The sequence below is a fragment of the Salvia splendens genome, chromosome 17 (assembly GCF_004379255.2).
Source record: "Salvia splendens isolate huo1 chromosome 17, SspV2, whole genome shotgun sequence".
NCBI classification, from domain to species: domain Eukaryota; kingdom Viridiplantae; phylum Streptophyta; class Magnoliopsida; order Lamiales; family Lamiaceae; genus Salvia; species Salvia splendens.
In genome coordinates, this window is record NC_056048.1 from 26,173,718 (window position 1) to 26,175,683 (window position 1,966).

Sequence of the window (1,966 nt, forward strand, 5' to 3'; positions counted from 1 at the left end):
GTAATAAGATAACACCTACTTATTGAATATAGTAAAAGTAAAAATGAAAAACATTTCCAAATAACAAAATAAGACACTTATTGACTAACAGAAGAATTACTTTATTCTTACATTTTATTCAATTTTCAATTATCCACTTTATTATCTCTATATTTATCAGCATTTATTCTCTTCGTTTAACTCCACTTTGATTAACTTATACTAATAGTAATTAAGTACTAATATACACAGTAATGTGTAATTAATGAAAAAGAATGAATACAGAAATAGAATGGGGACGATGATAGGTAGTGGTAAGACTAAGTCAACAGACACATCTCTCTCTATAAAATAAAAAAAAAAGAAATAAAATGGATTCAATTCAACCGTCTCTCCACTCTCCTCGCTCCCCTGCCTCTACATTTCAGATCTCTGTTTCTCTCTCTCACAATCACGTTTTACCGGAATGAATTTGGAAGATCGCGAGCAGCAATTACCCCCACCGCCGCAGGGCGCCGCCCACCACCACCACCACCACCCGCGGCGGAAGAATCCCTACCTCAAACGCGTGGAAACCACCGCCTCCAAACCCAGGGCATACGTCATCCTCCTCCTGGTCCTCGCCTTCGTCCTCGGCTACCTCTCCCACTCCCACCCCCTCCTCTCCAACACCGCCAGCGACGTCCTCGAGCACAACTCCTTCCCCGACTCCTGCGCCGCCCCCGTCCCCGCCGCCGACGTCCGCCGCACCATCCTCTCCCGCGTCTTCAACAACACCTCCCCCTGGCAATCCTTCCCCCCTCCCCACGTCCGCCCCTTCCTATTGAAGGAATGGACCAAAGGCTGGGGATCTCAGATGCCGGTATTCGAGCACTTAATCGAGCAAGTCCGCCCCCGCACGATCGTCGAGGTCGGCACCTTCCTCGGCGCCTCCGCAACGCACATGATCGGAATCGCGAGGAAATTAGGGCTGGAGACGCAGATCGTGTGCATCGACGATTTCAGGGGGTGGCCAGGGTACTACGACGAGGAGAAGAAGAGCTTGAAGATGGTGAACGGAGATTCTCTTTTACTGTACCAATTTATGCAGAATGTGGCGAGGGCGAATGCGACGGAGGAGATAATCATGATGCCGTTCTCGGCGGGGACGGCGCTGGGGGGGCTGTGTGATTGGGGGGTGTATGGGGATCTGGTGGAGGTGGATGCAGCGCATGATTTCCACTCGGCGTGGGTGGATATTAACCACGCGTATAAGGTGCTGAGGCCGGGCGGGGTGCTGTTTGGGCATGACTATGCTTGGGATGGAGTCAGGAAGGCGGTGCATATTTTTGCCAGGCTTCATGGCTTTCAAATCAAGCTAGATGGGGAGCACTGGATTCTCTATTGATGATTTTTTGCAACTGTTTGGGATCAAATGTTTGTGAATTTCTGCCAGTGCATTGATTCACTATTTGTATTATTGATTTATTATATCCCTCTCTCTCTCTCCATTTCAATTTTAAGGTAATGCTAGTTTCCTTCTTCTCTGTTTTTTTTAAGTTTCTTTTTTTTTTGGAGGGAATCAGCTGCTATATTTTTAAATGTGTATATATACGTGAAAACAGTAGTAAAAAGGATGATTTTTAATATGAATTCATTATTATTGCAGGTATTAGTGTGGTACGGCTTTAGGCCTATCGCCTAATGAAATTAATGGCATGATTTTTTTCGGTTGGGCGTGGTGTTGACTCTTCGTATCTTGATGATTAGGTCTTTTGTGGTCTTTTAGCCTTACACCAATCAAAATCAAACATTTTTTTTTTCGATATGAAATTTTACGTGTTGTTTTATAAATTAATGAGAAGAAAATAAAGTAAGAGATGAAAAATAGAGATAATATTAATTTCATTTTAGGAAACGTTTCATTTTTAATAGAAAAACTTATAAAGGAAAACGTTTCATTTCTAATAGGATAGATGGAGTACTTCATATTGATATGCGCTTTGAG

At 43.6% G+C, this 1,966-nt stretch overlaps 1 protein-coding gene across 1 annotated transcript; it reads left to right on the plus strand.

Moving 5' to 3' along the window:
• Nucleotides 1-336: 336 nt before the first annotated feature.
• LOC121773691 lies at nucleotides 337-1,499 on the plus strand. The gene has a single exon (XM_042170595.1). The coding sequence runs from the start codon at nucleotides 446-448 to the stop codon at nucleotides 1,364-1,366; it is 921 nt and encodes a 306-aa protein (XP_042026529.1). The 5' UTR covers nucleotides 337-445; the 3' UTR covers nucleotides 1,367-1,499.
• Nucleotides 1,500-1,966: the final 467 nt, after the last annotated feature.

What these genes read in the sequence shown, in the direction of transcription:
- LOC121773691 (XM_042170595.1), top strand. Translation starts at nt 446, where the DNA reads ATGAATTTGGAAGATCGCGAGCAGCAATTACCCCCACCGCCGCAGGGC.